This window comes from Ailuropoda melanoleuca, chromosome 5 (genome assembly GCF_002007445.2).
Source record: "Ailuropoda melanoleuca isolate Jingjing chromosome 5, ASM200744v2, whole genome shotgun sequence".
NCBI classification, from domain to species: domain Eukaryota; kingdom Metazoa; phylum Chordata; class Mammalia; order Carnivora; family Ursidae; genus Ailuropoda; species Ailuropoda melanoleuca.
Window position 1 is genome coordinate 98,371,870 of NC_048222.1, and position 18,171 is coordinate 98,390,040.

General features: G+C 37.4%; 1 protein-coding gene across 3 annotated transcripts in view; it reads left to right on the forward strand.

Moving 5' to 3' along the window:
• The window catches only part of GASK1B (golgi associated kinase 1B), a 43,091-nt gene extending 24,935 nt beyond the window's left edge, over positions 1 to 18,156 (forward strand). For all 3 annotated transcript variants that reach the window (XM_034661460.1, XM_034661459.1, XM_034661458.1), the window contains exon 4: positions 17,910 to 18,156. In XM_034661460.1, coding sequence (XP_034517351.1) covers positions 17,910 to 18,140 — 231 coding nt within the window. In that variant the 3' untranslated portion in view covers positions 18,141 to 18,156. The remainder of the gene's footprint in view (positions 1 to 17,909) is intronic.
• Positions 18,157 to 18,171: the final 15 nt, after the last annotated feature.

An 18,171-nucleotide genomic window follows, 5' to 3' on the forward strand; every position in this document is an offset into this window, starting at 1 on the left:
CAGATATGCTAAGAACTGAAATACATTGTGGTTTCTACAGAATTTTAATTGTATAAAGTTAAGTGTGCCCTTTCTTATAAATGAAATTCAAATGTCTGACTTTGACATAGTTTTTATTATACACATGTTCACACTTTGTCACTAGGAGAAATTATTTTCAGTATAATTGATGCTATAATACAAGGGATTATCTTATTTAAAGAGGCCTCAGAAGAATAACCAAATTATTTTGTGACATTATAGTTTTATTCTTCTAAGTACTACTTACCATACATGAGCAAATTGGCCAGAAAAGTTGGTATTTACTGGTCACCTGTGTTTAGCTATGTAGAGAAAGGGGAGGTGATGTAAAAGAAGCTTACAGATTTGCTTCTGTATCAAAGGACATAGAGATTTTTGCAGAGAACAGGATATAGATGAAATGGCCTATGCCAAGAAAGTATGTTTATTAAGGAAGGATTTGGGTTATCTTACTGGTTTGAGGAAGTTTGACTTATATAATTTCATTCAGTTATTTTATTATACAACTTTAATTCATGACTCTTTATTTTTAAATAAATCATCACCATTGGAGAAGGCACGAAGAACATCTTTATGCACATGTAGCTAAACAATACTTCACTTTTTTAAATACCAAATGGTCATGTCAGCCTCTCAAACTTGACATCTAGAAACAAATTTGTCATCTCATGCCCTGACAATTTGCCCTCTTGACTTACCTGTTTCTACTCATAATATTAGTATTTTAAAAATTGGTCAGGTCAGAAATTTTTGAGTTGGGGCGCCTGGGTGGCACAGCGGTTAAGCATCTGCCTTCGGCTCAGGGTGTGATCCCGGCGTTATGGGATCGAGCCCCCACATCAGGCTCCTCCGCTATGAGCCTGCTTCTTCCTCTCCCACTCCCCCTGCTTGTGTTTCCTCTCTCCCTGGCTGTCTCTATCTCTGTCGAATAAATAAATAAAATCTTTTAAAAAAAAAAAAGAAATTTTTGAGTCATCTTTGAATCTTCCTTTGCTTTGTGCCTCATATTTGAGTAGCACTAAACTTCGACAGTTCCTCAAAGTCACTCCCATTATGTTTCCCTTTTCATCCCTATTAATGCTATCCTCATCAAACTCTTATCAATATAGGTCCAGATGTTTTAAGAGACTTCTAGCTGATCTCCTTGTTTCCATCTTCCCCAACTGCAACTTATTGTTTAAACAATTTCTGAGTTTATTTTTCCTACTTTCCTTTAAATTGGTTTAATTGCTTATTGCAAAAATAAAAAAAAAACTCTGAAAACTTCCATTTGATTGGAAAATAATTCTTTTTCTAATTTTAATTTTTTAAAAAGATTTTAGTTATTCACTTGAGAGAGAGAGAGAATTAGTTGGGAGGGAGAGGCACAGGGAGAGGGAGAAGCAGATTCGCCACTGAGCAGGGAGCCAGCTGTTGGCTCCATTCCAGGACCCAGACATTATGACCTGAGCCAAAGGCAGACGCTTAGCCATCTGAACCACCCAGGCGCCCCTGAATAATAAATTTTAAATGCCTTAGTGCATTAGGGACACCTGGGTGGCTCAATCAGTTAAGCATCTGCCTTCAGCTCAGGTCATGATCCCGGGGTCCTGGGATCGAGTCCTACATCGGACCCGTTGCTCAGTGGGGAGCTTGCTTCTCCCTCTGCCTGCTGCTCCCCCTGGTTGTGCTCTCGCTCGCTCTCTGACAAATAAATAAATAAAATCTTCAAAAAAAATGCCTTAATGCATTAAAAATTTTCGTATGGAAAAACTTAAACATATACAAAATGAACCCTCAGTTACCTGTGATCCAAATTCAACAATTAATCAACTCATGACCAGGCTTGTTTTATCTCTATCCCAGTTTATTTCCCATGCCCACATTAATTTGGAGCAAATCCAAGACATCATATTCTTTCATCCGTAAATATTTCAGTACCACTAGAAAATAAAACATAAGCGTATAACTATTATAACACCCAAAAGAAAAATGAGCCATAATTCCAGTGACATATCCATTAACTGGTCTAATTTTTAATTGTCTTATAAATTATTTATTTATTTATTTATTTGCTTGCTTATTTATTATTTCAGTTTGTTTATTTGAACCTGGATTCAAATAAAGCCTGCACTTTGTGATCAATTGTTACATCTTTTAATCTGTAGACTCCATGCCCACTTCTTCCTTTTTTTTCTTACCAGTTTACTCATTGAAGAAAGCATTTGCCTTGTTTCCTAGAGTTCTAGATTCTGGAGTTTGCTGGTTGCACTTCCACGGTGTCTTTATTTGTCTTCCTGTCACCTGTATTCCATAGACATTGATGGGGAGTTTAGAGACTTGATCGGATTCAGATTTAACTTGTTTTTTCAAGACTTCTACGCAGATGGTGGTATATCCTTCTACTGCGAGAGATAACGTCTGGTTGGTCTTTCTTTTTGTGACGGTAGTAGCTATTGATGCTCAATGTTGATCTATCAATTCACTAGGCATTGAGAAATGGGAATACTCTGGTTCTCTCATCACTTCTTCATTTATTAGTTGGAACACTTCTCTAAGGAGTAATTTCCCTTCATCTCTTACCTGGTTCTCTAGTGCTAGAGTTGATATAATACCCGGTTGTCTAGTGGCACAAATTATATACAAAAATGTTAACATTTCCTTTTTTTTTCTTTTTTTATAATAATTTTTTATTATGTTATGTTAGTCACCATACAGTATATCCTTAGTTTTTGATGTAGTGTTCCATGATTCATTATTTGCGTATAATACCCAGTGCACCATGCAATATGTGCCCTACTTAATACCCATCACCGGCCTGTCCCAGTCCCCCCCCTCCCCTCTGAAGCCCTCAGTTTGTTTCCCAGAGTCCNCCCAGAGTCCACAGTCTCTCATGGTTCATTCCCCCTTCTGTTTACCCCCCCTTCATTCTTCCCTTCCTTCTCCTACCAATCTTCCTATTTCTCATGTTCCATAAATGAGTGAAACCATATGATAATTGTCTTTCTCTGCTTGACTTATTTCACTTAGCATAATCTCCTCCAGTCCCATCCATGTTGCTGCAACTGTTGTGTAATTGTTCTTTCTAATGGCTGAGTAATATTCCATTGTATATATGAACCACATCTTCTTAATCCAGTCATCTGTTGAAGAGCATCTTGGCTCCTTCCACAATTCAACTATTGTGGACAATGCTGCTATAAACATGGGGTGCATATGGCCATTCTCTTCACTACGTCTGTATCTTTGGGGTAAATATCCAGTAGTGCAATTGCTGGATCATAGGATAGCTCAATTTTTAACTTTTTAAGGGACCTCCACACTGTTTTCCAAAGTGGCTGTACCAACCTGCATTCCCACCAACAGTATAAGAGGGACCCCCTTTCTCCACATCCTCTCTAACATTTGTTGTTTCTTGCCTTGTTAATTTTTACCATTCTAACTGGTGTAAGGTAATATCTCAAGGTGGTTTTGGTTTGAATTTCCCTGATGGCGAATGATTTTGAACATTTTTTCATGTGTCCGTTAGCCATTTGTATGTCTTCATTGGAAAAGTGTCTGTTCATATCTTCTGCCCATTTTTTGATTTGATTGTTTCCCATGTATTGAGTTTGAGAAGGTCTGTAGATCTTGGATACTAATCTTTTATCTATAGTGTCATTTGCAAATATCTTCTCCCATTCCGTGGGCTGCCTCTTAGTTTTTTTGACCATTTCCTTGGGTGTGCAGAAGCTTTTTATCTTGATGAAGTCCCACAAGTTCATTTTTTTCTTTTAAGAAACACCATGACCTGACCTTTTCACTTCCTTTCCATTCTCATCTGCTCATCTGCCACGATCTCTTGTAGTACTTCTGTACCGTAGGCTGAGAACCCCTGTAGTGAGCAAACACATAAGGAGGCATGTGTTTGTTAACTTCAGGGTTGATGTGCTTGCGTGTGTGTGTGTGTGTGTGTGTGTGTGTGTGTGTGTGTACTGTAGTTTGATTTACTCACAGTCTGTTGGAACCCCCGCCCCCGCTTTCCCTCTGCTTTACTCACCACCGCTTCTACTACTGTCCCATCTAATGTGCAGCCTGGCCCCCGGATTCCAATCAAATCCTTTCTCTGCAAAGTCTTCTGGAACTAACTCAGTCATATGAAGTTCCCTCTTTCCTCTGAACATCTAACATCATTTTAAAAAAATGTTCACAAGTTTTCAGTACATTAAAATCATAGGGCGACATCATAGAATCGCATTGATGTAAAACAGAAGTAAAACAATAGTATTGATGTAAAGCTAGATTCATATCCCAGCTTCTTCAGTAGCCAGCTTTATAATCTAGGGCAAGTTCATAATCTCTGAGCTTTGATTTCTTTATTACTTAAATGGAGAATGATCTTACTTCACTTGGAGACTGATGTGAAATGAAATGCTTATCACATGAAATGCTTATCATGATACATGGCTGCCTATGGTCTGAATGTTTGTGTCTCACCAAAATTCATACATTGAATCTTAGCTCCCAAGGTGATGGTATTAGAAGGGGTGGGGGGCTTTGGGTGGTGACTAGGTCATGAGGGCAGAGCTCTCATGAGTGGCATTGGTACCCTTGTAAAAGAGGCCTGACAGAGTTCCCTGGTGTCTTCTACCAGGTGAGGACAGAGTGAGATGTTGGCAGTTTGCAATCAGGAAGAGGGTCTTTATAAAAAATAGACTGTGTTGGCGCTCTGATCTCACACTTCCAGCCTCCAGAACTGTGAGAAAGAAATGTTGTTTATAAATTACCCAGTCTGTGGTATTTTGTTGTAGCAGTGCAAATGGACTAAGGCACTGGCACATAAAAAGTACTCAGTAGATCAGCACAGATATCATCTAGAATCACCCTATTTATATGAATTTGAGTGCATATATGTACAGATAGCTGTGATCTCCTGAATCCCCAAATACTGCAGGTCCTTAGCAGTAGGGCTCATGTCTGTTTTTCTTTGAATTTTCTGCAGTAAAGCGCTGCTCATTATAGCATTTGATGCTATGTAGGAAACCATGAGATCATATAAGGTTGTTTCCATGGACCTGCCATTCAGGTCAAATTGGGGTAAAGTGCTGTCATTTTTGGGGCGCCTGGGTGGCTCAGCGGTTAAAGTGTCTGCCTTCGGCTCAGGGCGTGATCCTGGCGTTATGGGATCGAGCCCCATGTCAGGCTCCTCTGCTATGAGCCTGCTTCTTCCTCTCCCACTCCCCCTGCTTGTGTTCCCTCTTTCGCTGGCTGTCTCTATCTCTGTCGAATAAATAAAAAATCATTAAAAAAAAAAAGTGCTGTCATTTTTGCAGAAATGAGGGAATTTCAGAGAATACATTCTTACATGTTTGTTAACTGCAGGGTTCTCAGCCTACTGAATCTGGAAAGCTAGTTGGGAATATATTCTGAGATTCTGTTCCTCAAGGTCTCTAGTCCCTTTGTTGAGACATAAAACAACAAAAACAACAACCAAAAACCCCAAAACTCAAAGAACAAAGACTAACATAAAAATACTATGTTTCTACCTTATAGGATTATCCCGTCAAACCTTTTTTTTTTGTATGTTTGCTTTTATAACCTACTTTAGAAATATCAACACATTAAAAATAAATTAAACTCCCCTTTGACCGTCTCTTCAAGTCCCCTTCCTGCACTTTCTCTAAATAGATGATCACTGTCATGAGGTTAGTATGCATTCTTTCAGCCAATTTTAAAGTAATTTTATATGCAGAATAAGTGGATATTTGTGTGTTTTTAAAAACTTACATACTTTAAGTGCAGTTGGCCACATGCTATTCCTGTCCTTTTACCAATTAGAGAGAAGCAGGGTTTAGGCAGGCTGTGGTTTTATGATGCCAGAAAAAGGGATGTTGTGGGATGTGGATATTAGGAGGTTCTGTTCCTGAGAACATAGGTCTGCAAGACAGCAGCCAAGAAATTTTCCTTAGATCGAAACAGCATCTTAACATAATAAATACCTTAGGGCATTTATTTATTGCTTCTGGCCACTTTGGTATCATATGAAAGGCTTTGCTTGGCCTTGTAGGTGTTTTATTTAGATAGTTTACTTTATAACCGTTTGTTCTTTTTCCTGTTCTCATAGCTTAGTACTTTTTATTTTACTTTATAAACAAATATCAGGACTTATAAGCATACAGGACACTGCTCATGAGATTCAATTAAATTGAACAAACTTGAATTGAGGAATTTCTATGTCCTGTCTAGACAATTCCTAATCAATCTCTGAGGCTCAGTCATCATTTGAGATTTTGTGACTTGGCTCTGAGTCTGACACAATGTCATTTCTATGCCTGGGAACTATTGTACTCCTGTTTCTCAGTGTGATTCCTTTCCAGATGTCCTCTTGGTTAATCCACACAGCCAATTCCCCTTTGACTATTCATGGAATATATCCCATTTACACATGCTGGGTCCTTCAGAATCCTCTCTTCCAAAGAGAGTCTGATGTAGGAAGTCTGTGAAACCCTCCTTCACTGAAGAAATTTACCTCCTAGACTGTATCTGCCCCCTTAACAGGCCTTCTCAAAACCTTGGGGAGATTAGGAAACCAACTGTAGAATTATATTGGCCTATACTTCAAAAGGCAAATAGTTTCGCTTTTTATGGCCTTTAGGTGGAATGTACGTCTGCTGCTAAGAATTTTCTACAAGAATATGACAGGATTGAGAAAGTAAACACAAAGGCACTGGCCTGTGAGTCTCTGTTTTGGGCTTTGACATCATTGCTCTAGTGGAGGCCTGACTTTTAGAGACTACATTCTCTTACTTCACAGCACTGAAGCTATTTATTTGGTTTTTCATGGAGGCAACTTTGAAGAAAAACAGTTGTCTAGCCATACTGACCCTGGTTTATCACGGAGGCATGGCTTTTTGGCCTTTACAACAAGAATGTGTTTCTCTGGATCCTGGTCCACTTCTTGTTAAGACTTCCCTGTGTCTCAAAGTGTATCACTCCTGTTAAGGAGCATATAAGTTCCTCAGATGTTGGCTTCCAACTTAAAAGCTTTTAGAATTTTATGTATTCTTTCCACCTACTGTCTAACATTTATTCTCAGAAATTTCTGGCATTGATTATACTAAATCCTAATTTGCATAAAACGTGGACTAGGAAATCGGTTCCCATAGTCTGCTCTTTTATCAGTCTGAATCAAAGGGGAAAATATCTGGTCAAATAAGTTATATTCATGAACTTCATATTGCTATGTGACAACCAACTGAGCATTCCTGGGTCAATTCTTATTTAATTATTAATCAAAAGCACAGTGTATGTTATTTAATGATATGCCATTTTTGCTTATTTCAACACTTGGCCATGGAATTTATAAACTGTGCTGAAATTGAGTAGTGCATAGTTACGATGTCTCAATCCTAAATCTTGTATACATAGCTGGGCTGGAGAGATCAGGGATTTGAGGAAGCCTGTGTGATTCCCTAACAACCTTTTGATATTCAGAGATTGTTTAATGCATCCTTGGAGCTAGCTGTGGGATTGGCTTCCCCACTAATCCTATGCCGTTGAACCACAGACAGTTTGAAACCAACCTTAACTGCTGTGTTCCGGGAAAATAGGAGGTCTAAACGTTAGACCTGGATAAATCCACCAGGAGGCAGATTAAAAAAAAAAAAAAAAAGCAAAAACGAAAACAAAAACAGAAAGCTTAATACAATAGTATTTTCATAGGAACACCTGAGAGGGCAGGCAGATATTCATCTGGCTTCAATATAGATTATTTTTTGATATAATTATTTTTAAAAGATTTACTTTAAAAATTATTTTGCCCAATAAGGTAGACTCAGGGAGGGTTAAGTGAGAGGTGGTTCATATTCTTTTGGTTTCCATGCTCTTACCAACCATATTCAAGTTGTTATTTAATGGACAGAAATAACTAAGATTCATGGAACTTCAAAAAAAATTATTACTGAACGGGATTGTTTGGGGCAATGGCTTTTTTGTGGCCATTTCAGGGGGTCCACAAGGTCAACGTTATCTCCATAATAATGTTAAACCAGTTTTTGCTTTTTTCCCTATGTTGATGTTTGCAGTAGTGGGTAAATCTGTTGGCGCCTTAGCATGAATCAAAGCTGGCACCAAATTATAGCAACACCTGTCCTACTCTGCATTGCCACCACGCTCACGTGAAAAACTACATGCAAAAAATGTCTGATTCACTTAAGAATGTCCTTGATGAAGCAGTAAAACTATTAATTTTCTTAAATCTCTACCTGTACGTATGCATCTTTTAAAGATTCTGTTTGAGGGGGACCTCGGTGGTGCAGTCCGTGAAGTGTCTGACTCTTGGTTTCAGATCAGGCCATGATCTCAGGGTTGTGAGATCAAGCTCTGTGTTGGGCTCTGAGCTTGGTGTGGAGTCAGCTTGAGATTCTCTCTCTCTTTCCTTCTGCCTGTCCTGCTAGTGCTCTCTCTCTCTCTAAAATAAATAAATAAATCTTAAAAAAGTTAAAAGAGGAGAAAAATAAAAATTCTGTGTGATAACGTGGGGAACATGCCCAAGGCACTTCTAATGCCTCTAACAGTGCTGTAGTTGCCTGGAAGAAAACTCCTTAGGCCGTTGTTTGAATTGTGAGCTGAACTAGCTGCTTTTTTTCATTAAACACCATTTTTACTTGAAAGAACAATTCCATCTCTCTTATTATTTTGTTGGAAAGTATAGCAATTTCTTTAAAAATATTAATATTTTAACGTGTTATGTTAATATTAATATTAACGTGTAATGGATGTGTCAGTGTTATTTTTAAATAAATTACTACATACATAGTTAATTTTTTCAGGTTTAATTTCTATAGAGTAAATAGCCCACATAAATTCATCCTTTTTGGTGTCTTCAATAACTCTATGTGTCAGAGGTACTTAAAAATGTTTGCGAAATTTTTCTGAAAAAAATTTCCCTTTGTCTGTCTAGTAGCTCATACCTTCAAAGTATCACATCTCTGATTCTATGATTCTGTGATTTTGATTTGAAGATTCTGTGCTTTTTACAAGAAAACAGATAGAAAAAAACATGGAGATCTGGCCTAATGGGACGTCTTTTGGCAGTTAGCTCTCTGCCTTAGGTAGGTTTGAGTAGGTGAGCTGAGTGAAGCCGGCATTCATTCCTTCATTTTTTCAACAAACGATCTTTGAGTATGTGCGCTGTGCAAAACAGAATGCGGATCCATGGGGAGGATGCAGTGAATCCTACTTAGAAGCATCAGATTGTGATCTCCACGAGAGCAAACAGCTTGTCTTTTCTACCCTGGGAAGCCATGTGGTGAGTGAGGCAGAAGTCGGTAGAAATTCACATCACACACTAGTTTTGTCTCCTTGGGCAAGTTACTTACTGTCTTGAGTGTTTTCCTTATTTGTAATGTGAGAAAAGATGATGTGCGTCCTTTTGGGTTATTTTGATAATTAGAAACTTTATGGTGCAAAGTGAGTTAGCAGTATCCTGGGATTTTTGTATCCAAGCTGCATAAAGGGCGTTACTTTATAGCTACTTGCTAACGCAAAGAGCACAAAAACAAATCTGTCTTCAGATGGGGACTTCTATAAGTACATAAGGACATGTAGTAGTACTCTTTGCAAAAGGTTGAAAGTTCAACTTTGTTAGTTTATTTCCAGTTCTACTGAAGTATACTTGAGAAACACAGCTGTGAATACTTAAAGTGTACAGTATGATGATCTGATGTTTGTATACATGTGAAATACTTACCATACATAATCAAGGTAATTAACACGTTTATCACCTCCCATAGTTACCTTTTGTATGTGTGTGAGAGAGAATGCCTAAGATCACCTCTGCAAATTTCAAGTATACGATACAATATTACTAACTATAATCTGATCTTCAGAATTTACCCATATTGCAACTAAGTTTGTACCCTTTGACCGTCATCTCTTCGTTCCCCCACTTTACAGCCCCTGGCAACCACTATTCTACTCTCAAGCAGTACTTATTTTTCAATAACCAGAGAATAATCAATCTGTCAGAATTAATTAGCTTTTTATAAAGAGAACCAATTTCCATTGAAAGATATGAGTTTAAATAGCTTTTGGATATGTTATATTAGATTGTGTTAATCCTTGTTGAAGAAAGAAATATTCAGTGACACTTGTTAAAGACGGTCAAGAAGACTTTATTCATGATGATGGTTATAGGTATAGGGACCACTATAATGGGATTTTCCAGTGGCGGAGAGAGATTGAGCTCCACCCTGAATACAGCATGGGGTCAGCAGATGGCAAATTATGAAGAGGAAGTGCCAGGGGTAAGAGGAGTTCTGGTTTAACTGGCCTAACCAGATTCTTGCTGAAGACAGACCTGGGTGATCAGACATAGCCCTGGGGGCTGGTGGAAGATGAGGAACCTGATTCAGTATGAAAGTGATCAGATATCAATGGTGGGGGTTCTGGTTAAATTGATTTACAGGGCTCTTGCTAAAACTGTATTATATATGGAAGTGCACAGATGGGCCTAGGAAAAAGGGTCAGGAGCCTGACGAAAGTGATGTCAGGCAAAGAATTTTTGTCATTGTAATCAGAACGGTGTTTTCGCATAGTCGTTTAGGTTATCTTATTTTTGCCAGTTTCTTTATAATAAAATACTACACTATAGGGAAAAATAAAATTGATAGAAATTTCATGAGAATATTAAAAATTAATACAGTCAAGTCAAGCAAAGAAAGTTTTCAGTGACAGTATTCATTCAGACATAAGCGTATGTAATCTTAAGTTTGTCTACAACTCTAAGGTTAAATTGCTAAAAATGGTGTTTCATTTCCTCAAAAGAAGGCATTTTTTAAACATTTTACTTATATGATTCTTGTTCTAATTTTCTTTGTTTAATATAAACCCATTCCATAAATCAGAACTTTATAAAATGTAGAAATTATTGTTTTTCTTAGTCTGGGTTCTTTATAAATCTTTACAGGAAAGTGGGTGTGCCTTTGGCAGAGCCTGTTTCCATGCAGCTCTGCTTGTGCAAATTACAGAACATGGATTTTCTTTCTCTGAAAATAAATTATCACTTGCCTGGTGACTCTCTTCAGAGTCTTTCTAGGGCAGAATGATGTTTGATTTCACTCGTTCAGAGGTACAGTATATGGATTCTAAACATAATATCTATAGAAATAAATCCAAATATATTGCAGCATTAAAAATGTTTTTACTTCTGCATGAAGACATACTGTTCTGTCTTAACCTATGATTCAGTGGCATGGAAGAAGCTAGAGATTCTGGATTGAATTGGTTCATATTGATAGATACTTTTACATGTGGAATTCTAGAGATTAGGTCGTGTAGAGCAATGACTGCTATCTCCAGAGGTAGAGCAAAAGCAAGCCTATGGCTATTGTTCGGTGTATATATTGCGAAATATTTTTACTTTTTCTCATTGTTCATCAGATATTCTGCTAGTCACATTTACATGTGTAGTGATTTAACAAGCACCTGTTGTCATGACAGCACCGAACAAAAATGAAATCTATTATTTTATGAGGTGAGAGTTCCCAAGTGATACAGGTGCAGGCTGGGGAGAACACTTTTGCTTTTGCTTGTGTACGGCTCCCAAGGTAAGACACTGAGTCTGTATTAACAAGTATCACGGGGACTGGAGGATTTGTTTGAGGTTGCTGTTCTCTGTGATCTTGTCTACCTTCACACATTCATTAGACTACAGGGATCCATCTAGTTTCACTGGTAACATGGTAACCATACACTAGTTCACATCAAGACGCATTCACATAGAAGGATTTTCCATGTGAGTTATTAGCTGATAAATAAGTAAGTCTGTATGTGTTTGTGCTTCTCTGTACCTAGAGTGGGGCTGATGATGGCAGCATCCTCGCTGTCTTTTTGCCTTTTTGAAATAAGATAATTGTTGATAATGAGACTTTTTTTCCTCCATGCATTTTCTAAAAACGAATGAGATGTCCAATGAGATAACTGGGAGTCTAAGGAATCTTCTGGAAAACTTATTACAGAAAAGGATGCCTTATTGCCATTTCTGTCACATCTGCTTGTTATGTATTTATGACATGCCTATTACCTGCAAGGTGTTATGGCAGACTCTGTGGGATATAACAGTTCATGGTTCATGGTTAGTGAAATTAAACCCACATAAAGGAATCAAACAAGAGAAAATCACAAGCACAGGCAGTTCCATTTTTTGCTCCCTTCCCATTTTTTTTCCACTCCATTCATTGGATGCTACTTTAAAAAGACCCATGTCTTCCTATGACACCATTATTTTGTATTTGATTCTTCCCAGTAGAAAACAGGGTTTTGAAGTTTTGTAAATTGCCAAAATGCACAGTGAATACCAGCTCCCAGTGGTTCTTTTTATAATACACACTTACGAAGTGCCTACTATGTGCCAGGTATTGGCTGAGTTACTGTGGTAAATTGTTAAATTCCACTTATTACGTGTTTTATTGCATTATTTAAACTTTCTCTCTAAAAATGTGGTTTTCTTTGTAAAGGTGCAATTTTTAAGTGGTTAAAAACAAAATAGCTTGGAAAGAAATGGTGAGATCTTAAGATATTGACTCACCAACCAGAAACGCACACATACATACACACATACTCACTGAGACCCTTACAGAGGTATACAAAAACTTCGGTAGAAACATCTACAGGGTTATGTAATTTAACTAAAAGAGTTGAATGAGAAAAATATTTGGATCGGGAGAATTTCTAATCTATGTGAGGAAGAGCATCTTCATTTTATTCTCTCTTCAGCTTCCAGGTATGCTCTGTCTTGATTCCTTTCAGTTTTCGTTCTTTACATTTCCCCTGATGCCCTGCTTCCTTGCCTTGTACCTTCCTTCCAGCTCTAAGTGAGAAAATGACAGTGAAACTTGAAGGCACATCAGAAATTTGGCTTTCCCTTATAGGTCCAATACTCTTATTCACCTTTTGCTCTGTTACCTGGCTTCATGTTCCCCTAACTCTCAACAGCGCCGTCTCGCATTGCCCTACTCACAGTGTGACTCAAGGATCCTCCCAATTTACTAGTCCATAACAAGTACAAAAATTGCAAACAAGCACTTAGAACCTTTGATAGCAATTTGATAGAGGAATTTCATCTGTTGCTTCTAACAAATATTTGGCTGGTATTTTATATTTTTTAAAATTTCATTTCTCTAGTAATAAATTATCATCATCATCATTTAACAAACACACTCTATATGGATTGTGGGACTGAGGGGGAAAAACAAAGCCACCTGATCTTTCACTATAGACAGTCTGAGAAGCGCTGGTCAATGTACTCTCAGTTCTTCTAAAAATGTCTTTGGTTTTCCTACCTTCTGCCTTTGCCTATTTTTTAGCTAATACTCCCTGTCTCTCAAAACGCAGCCAGAATATCCTCTCCTTCATGTGTTTTTACCTGAACTCCTACACTGCAGTTTTTTATATTTCTGCTGAAACCTTATACCAGCATTTATTGAATGTAGTGACATTTAGTATTGTATACCAATGCACTTGCTTATTTTTGCACTACCACCTTGGCTACATGCAAGAGATACAATCAAGATGGAGAAGGGCATGAATATCTGGGTTAGAATCCTGGGTTCTGTCATTTATGAAGTGAGGGAACTTGGGTCAGTCAACTAGCCTCCTTGTGCCTCATCACTTGCTTCACTTATCAAACAGGACTATTGGTATCACTTATCTCTTCAGGTTGCTGTGAGCATTAAAGGCAACGATACGTGTAAAGCATTAAGTGCGCAGTTCCTGGCACATACCAAACACTTGGTAAATGATTGTTCTTATGCTTTTCATTAAAATTAGCAGCACTTCTAGAATATTTTTTTCTTGCTTTTGTTAGACATTGCTTGAAATTAGTCATTTAATCCCATTGCTTTGAGGAAAAAGAAGCTATGAAGCCATTGATTTGATAGACCCACTTTTTGAAGACACAGCTAGAATGGGTGGGATGTGCAAAAGGGTGGAAAGTCATTGGATTTGTATAGATTCCGATGGGGCTTTGGAGAGAGCTGGTCAGTGCAGCAGAGGCATCCTTGTTTAGGCTCTGCAAACATAATGGAGTCACTCATAAGATACTTTTTCTCATGCAGGCAAAAGTAACACCCCAAAAGGAAAATGGAATTAAAAAAAGAAAGTTTAGAAGAAGGCAGTATATCTAAAAATATTCCCACCAACACACACACAAAAAACTTGGCTGGAACACCTGGATTTTTCTGAGTATAATTTTAGTTAGGCAAACATTAAAAAGATACATTCTTCTAAAAGAGGAAAGAGTAATTTTATAGAAAATGATGGTTTGTAGTAATCTTCAGATTCAGAAGATCAATTCTGTAAAAGATTTTCCTGGTTTTTAGGACTGAGAGGTTGTGAATTTGAACAGGTTTCATTAATGATGATCAATATTCACAATCAGTTAACTGATAAAATGTACCCCCAAAGAGTCTTCTTTGTAGGATAATTATCTAAGGATGTAGACACATGGATGTGAACTACAGTTCTTAATTATGTGGTAGTTAAATGATTGTTTTAATGTGTGTGCCAAAAAATATATTAAAACCATATTATGAATTCATAACTATCTAGGATATGCTTTATTAGGCTTTAAAAAACAGGTAAACTCTCTTGGAAATAAGCAGAAATATATTCAATGTATAACGAAATTAAATGCCCAGCAGCATGGCACTGAATTTAAGGGAGTGGATTATGGTTTTGTGGTCAAATTATTTTTGGTATAGTGAATGTGAATTCAAAAGGAAGACTATAAACAAAATTCTGAGAAGAGCTAGGGAACAAGATTTAAGAGCTACTTAAGCCCTTGCTAGACAAGGGCAATCATACAAAGACATAATTTACTATACTTAGAGGATAAGAAAACCGAAGTGAAACCCAGATTATTTGAGTCCTTACAATCTGATTCTATATTTGTAGGTGTACACACACACCCACCCTCCTACTCAACATGTGTTAACATACCCATGAACTTCATGTGTAGGTCCGAATACAAGGAAGGGTGAACATTTTCTGGAAGAGGAGTTGAGCTGAACACACACACCCGTTTTTAATAATAAGGTCTGTTAGACTTGAATGGCACAACAGTCTGTCGGGGAAGTGGTGAAATCATCAGACTGTTGAGTGATTCAAAATTAGATCAGACAAAACACTTTAAAAATACACTGTAGGAAACAATCTAATGCTGGGAAGGCAATAACAAAATGACCTAAATCGGTCTTTTCCACCTCTAACTTTTAATGTTTTCTTGAAGTTTAAAAATAGAAAAGTATAATATTTATAGAAGTACTGAAAGTAGGGGTCTAAACTCTAAAGTGCTTATTATTTAACATTAATATATTTGACTCATGGCTTTGTTGTAGAAACAACAGAAATGTAGCTATATGTATTAGTCCTTTCTTCACTGGTATGAAATCAACAATGAAGAAAAAGCTCAGGGTTCAGGGTACCATTTATGAAGTGGTTGATAGATTAGTCCTTAAAACTTAAGTTCTGACCATTTATCCAACATAACAGACCTTGAATGTTTTGTGGTCAAAATTAAATAGGATTTAGTTTTTTCTATTATATAATGTCATTATAACTGGTTATAAACATATGATGATGTTGGAGCATGGCATAGAGAATCTTTGAGAATTATTAGCTAATGTATATGAAAGAGGGGAGATTGGATGAGAAGCAGCTTCTAGAAGGGTTATTTTTCATGTTCTCCCTGACTCTCTGATCTTAACTTAAATAATTGCCAATCAGATGTAATCTCTTTATGTCTCTTTATGGCTTGATTTCTCTTATACTCAAAGGCAGTCAATGTACTATACAAAATGAATCAAATTGTTTGAAGAGAAAGGACTCAGTGATTTTTTCTAATAGTTCTAATTTGTGCTTTTTTTCATTTAACCTATAGTGATTTACTTGGGGCTCTCTTGCTCACCTTTGGGCAACCCCTGTCCTCGTGTCAGACAAAGACACTTTAACCAGAAGTGGGAACTTCCTGTTCTCTGTAGTCAGCCTATGTGACCTTTTGGATAAATCATTGCTTAGACTTATAGCCCCATGGATCAGCTGCCTGGAACCAATCCTGACAGAGGCCTCCCTTTATCTGTAGGTTGCTTGTAGATCAGCAATGTACCCTCTGTGTTATCCAAATGTTTCTTGGCTCACTGACCACCCCTGACCCATGTGACTGGTTTACATAAATGTCACAGAAAATTGGCTTAGGCTGACCTCTTTTATAATCCCTGTTTCTCAGAATATGCTACTTGATGCAAAGTTCACTTATGTGCAGAAAACAGAGAGGAAGGTCATTTGTCCAGTTCTTAAAGTTTGCTATGGCAGTGAGGCAAAATTAAATGACCTCTTCATTTTCCTCGGGGAGTAATGGTGGTGGGGAGGTACCGACCATGCGCAACATTTTCCTTGGTGCCTCGCCCCCTGATAGGTGGTAGAAGATGTTCAATAAACATTTGTTGGATGAATGAATGAATGAATGATTGATCATTTCAAAGTAGTCTAAATTTTGGTACTACTCTTTTTGTATTCCTTTTTGAGCAGCTGGCCTCCTAGAGTGGTCAGCCCCACAGGATCTGCAAAAACAGGAAGAGAAAGGATGGGGATTTAGTGCAAAGGAATAAAAGCAATCGTGTTATGTCCAGTCATCTTTTGAATTATGAGCATATGTGTGTTCTTTGACTAGCCTTAAACTATTCGAAATGATGTATTTGGGGGAAATCTTGGAATTTTGGAGACAAATAAAGCCGTGTCTAAATCTTAGCTTTGCTACTTATTTATTTTCTACCTGGAGTGGATTATTTAACTTCTCTGAGGATCAATTTTTCTTCATTAATATGGAGAAATTGGCTTTTGTCTTGGAAGCTTGTTTTGAGGTAAATCATTTCATATAGTGTGTATGTGTGGGTCTCAACAATATTAACTGTTTTCATTTTTTTTTTTTTTGAGTATCTTTTAGATGCCTGAATCAGGGCTGGATGGTGTATAAACATTTTCATTAATCTTCCCACTAACTGTACAAGGTACAGTGCCATAGTATCATTCCCATTATATAGGTAATTAAATTGAGAGTCGGTGATGTAAAGGAATCTGCACAAGGTCACAGAGATTCGACTTGAAATTTATCTAATTCCTAATCCAAGCCTTTAATTTACCCCGATAAATAAATATTTTTTCTTTCCTGCCCAAAAGAAATGGAAATAACACAATTCTCCCTTTCTAATTAATCTGTTTACCTCTTTTATAGGTTAGAAACCCTAGCCCCAAAACAAACCCCACTGGGCCCAATAACTTCATCCTGCTCACATACTTAGAATCTAGCTGTGGACTCCATATGGGTAGTGCTTTTTGTTATCATTGTTGGATGTCACATCTTTTCAAAAGATTTGTTCTGTGTTATTTATTTCAGGTTAGATAGTGTAATTCTAAAGTCCAGAGAAGTTAGGGGATGCAGTAAACTTTTAAAGCCACTGAGATAACTCGGGTTTTCTATGACCCAACTCGAGGAAGAAAACAAGCTATAGCCTTTAGTTATATAAAAGTGCAGTGGTTTCTGTCTTCTGTCATGAATAGAGTCAGAGATTCTTCTGGCCATATGTTCTACATATGATGTCAGTGGGAACTCTGAATATTAAGGGTGGAGATGTCTAACTTGGATGATCTGACTTTGAAGCTGTTAGAAGCTGGAAATGCTTTTAACCATGGCTGAGTCAGAAGGATATGAACCTTGGACTTATTCTGACAGTTGCCTTTAATTAAATGAGCCTGGCCTTATTAGATTCTGGCAAGTCAGCTATTTAGAAAGCACTAATTCCTCAGAAGTCTAACTTTCCCAAGTTTTGTTTTTACTCAGCATCTTGGATTTTGTTTTCGTTTTCCATTTTCAGATTTATAATCGCTTAGATACAAATTGCTGTGGATTCCGACCTCGAAAGGAAGATGCCTGTGTACAGAATGGACTGAGGCCAAAATGTGACAACCAAGATTCTGTGGCTCTGGCACATGTTATCCAGCGAAAGCACGACCCAAGGCATTTGGTTTTCATAGACAACAAGGGTTTCTTTGACAGAAGTGAAGATAACTTAAACTTCAAATTGTTAGAAGGCATCAAAGAGTAAGTTTTATGATGTAGTAACATCTATGGGACAT